Raw genomic sequence first — 3021 nt, 5'->3', positions numbered from 1 at the left:
ACTACATCTAATAATTTATTTATTTGATAATCTACATATAGTAATTTTCAATATCTTATGCATTTTAATATTTTATTGGTAGGAATGTATAAACAAATGCCTATTTCAGGCTTTCTAATGTTTATATCTATTGACCAAGGTATCAATAGAAATTCTTTGGCCATCAATAAGTAAATTTATAATGAAATAAATAAAATTTGATTTATCGACATCTGAAATATGTTATAGAACCTTTTGTTTAAATATCGAGACAGATGATCCATTTTTGATATGATAGATAATATTGGCATTTCCAACTTGTAAATCTAGATTTAGTCCATATTTACTCCCGATCTGTCGAATTTTGTTGCTCAATCGAACATTTTAAGAGTAATCTAATGTAAATCCAATAATAAATGTATTAGTAGATATATATTGTTGTTATAAATATATATATTGAATCAGATGTTAACTTCAGAGTAATCGTACGCTACTTTGGCAAAATACCTTGAGTGTTATAAATTAATCTTAAGTATTATACTTTTCGCTCGATATTCTCCAACCGAAAATAAAAAACACACTAGGAGTGAATTTCGATTGAAAATGTTATCCCAGATTCACCAATCGTAAAAGGCATAAATATTTAGTGAAATACACTTTTGTTCGTCTTATTAAGACCGAATTAGTTGTGCTGTAAGAAATCAGCTGATGCATTGTTCTTTAATATGACGTATACACTAGCGCCAAATGACTGATTTAGTTCGAAAATCACAAATGAGAAGCAAATGATTAATTTCTGCAAACAAAATCTCATATGCGCATATCAGATCCGCATTCGCGCAATGGATCTCATTTTGTATAAATAAGTTCCAACGAGTTTGAAATGAGTTCCAAATGTAAATGAATACATTGAACATGAAAGTTTTTTATGGCATTTTGACAAAGTTGTTTTTGACATATTTACAAAAAAAAGTTAACAAATATTTGGTGGTTGCATTTCCTTGAATACAATGCACCTGTTTCTGAAACTTCTACTTCTCAAAAAGTACTTAATCGAAGTTAAGAATAAGTTTTTAGTTTATATTGTAATTGATGTTATATATTTTATCTTCGTCTAACATTTTTTTGGCATAGGCCAAATTGAAATCAATGAGCACGTTGATAAATCAGCTGTTTTAAATGAGAACAAATGAATAACAACGAATCTAAACACTTTTGTGTTTAGAAATAAGTCATTTGCAGCCAGTGTAAACACCATATAATATATATCATTCATGAATGTTGACTTGTAGCCCTTTAAATTTAGGCCCTAACATGAATATTCGGCAAAGCCCGAAAGAGCGAATTTTGCCATGCCCGAGGCACTCTGCATAACATGACCCTTGGTACGTCAAAATGCAACATTTAAGCCAAGTCTCATGTGTAATACCAGCATTGAGGGAATGACAAGCAGACTGATGGAAATCCATATATTTTTTGATTTTTTGTTAGTCTTGCTCGTTTTTATTCGTTTAAAATCGGATTTTAGTCGGCTTCCATGCAAATTTCATTCTGTTTTAAATCATGGTAGTGGAAACATCATTTTATAGCGCGTATGATTAGAAAGCAATTTTAAATTTGTATGTAATCTTTACAGTGAATGATGATAACAAGTGACGTCACGCCAAGTCAACTTTCAGAATGATGTGTAATACCCGCTTTATAGAAAACAATGCCTTGGTTTATTCGTGTGAAATGAAAATTAGCGAAACGTAATATGAATATACATATATATATATGTATATATATATTTTATATATACTTTCTTTTTAATATAGCAAATAAGTGATGTAGGAATTCAAGACCTGTTTTTAATTGAAGAGAAAACTCAGCATAATATTGCATGGTTTTGATATGTCTTGTCGTGATTACTCAGTCTGTACCTTGATTACTAAATGTGATTACAATTTCAACTTTGTTTCTCGTAAAAATTTACGAATCCATAGAAGATTTTATTAAATAAAATGATATTCAAATTAATACAATTTTTTGCAAATCGTAGATAATACATAAAATTCGTCTAAGAATTATCATCAATTGATGGTGTATAAAGTCTTCTATAATTAAAATCGTTATCTTCAATTGCTTCAAAAATATTCATCCGTCGATCACATAATGCATTCCTTAGAATTGGAAGCCTAAATGGTAAAGTATTTGCCAAATCAAAGATGTTGAATGGTACTACATTCTCAGATTCCTTATATATCCATGAAGCTTTTGATGATTTAAACCTGGTGGATAAAAAATTCCAAAATAAGAAAAATTTTGTTTTAAATAAAATTATTCACTTCACTACCGTACCTTTTGGAACTTGATGGCATATTATCGTCATCATCATCAAGTTGCCTTTTTGATGAAGTACCCTGTGCTTCAAATGAGCTCTGACCAACGTCATTAGCGTGATTTTCGTCTATGGGTCCACTACGATGGAAACCTCTTTAAAAAATGTTTTCAATATAATTAATACACTTACGGGTTAGTATTCTCCATATTTTGCAACTCGTTGTTCATTTCTCTAAGGGAATTGAGAACTAAATTAATGTTAATAGTAAAATATATATAAAATATAGCTTAAAGCTTTGAAATTCTGTCTTTCATACAAATAGTTATAAGTTTGTTTCAACGCAATACTATTTCAAGAAGTTAAACTAACTTTAGTACACAATCATCCTAGGCACTAAAATAAATTCGGTCAATGTGTGTCCGTCATTATAATGCTCAATAGCCGAGTCGTAATTAGAGGTGATTTCAATATAATGACTTCAAGAGTAACGAACTACAGGTTTTTTAAAACTTTGTATAAAATTGACTCTGATATAGTATAATCTGGCGCAACGATACTGGATTGGGTCAGCGATACTGTCAAAATAGGTGTGATCATTGATTCCTTTTCTTGTTAAATAATTTGCAAACTTCACAAACTGTTTTCTATGAATAAAAAACTTGAATATGAGATGTGTGCAATCATTTCTTGTACTAAAAACCTTCCACAACAAACCAGTA

General features: G+C 29.8%; 1 protein-coding gene across 1 annotated transcript; it reads right to left on the bottom strand.

The window, feature by feature from the left end:
• Positions 1–1968: 1968 nt before the first annotated feature.
• On the bottom strand, positions 1969–2529 carry LOC119674609. Its single transcript, XM_038085755.1, has 3 exons — positions 2492–2529; positions 2320–2439; positions 1969–2249 (listed from the first exon to the last, which is right to left on the bottom strand). Exons 1-3 carry the CDS (start codon positions 2527–2529, stop codon positions 2039–2041), a joined length of 369 nt encoding a protein of 122 aa, XP_037941683.1. The 3' UTR covers positions 1969–2038.
• Positions 2530–3021: the final 492 nt, after the last annotated feature.

Source organism: Teleopsis dalmanni, chromosome 2 (assembly GCF_002237135.1).
Source record: "Teleopsis dalmanni isolate 2A chromosome 2, ASM223713v2, whole genome shotgun sequence".
NCBI classification, from domain to species: Eukaryota; Metazoa; Arthropoda; class Insecta; order Diptera; family Diopsidae; genus Teleopsis; species Teleopsis dalmanni.
Note: the sequence above shows the minus strand (reverse complement) of the source record. Positions and strands in the feature narration are given on the sequence as shown.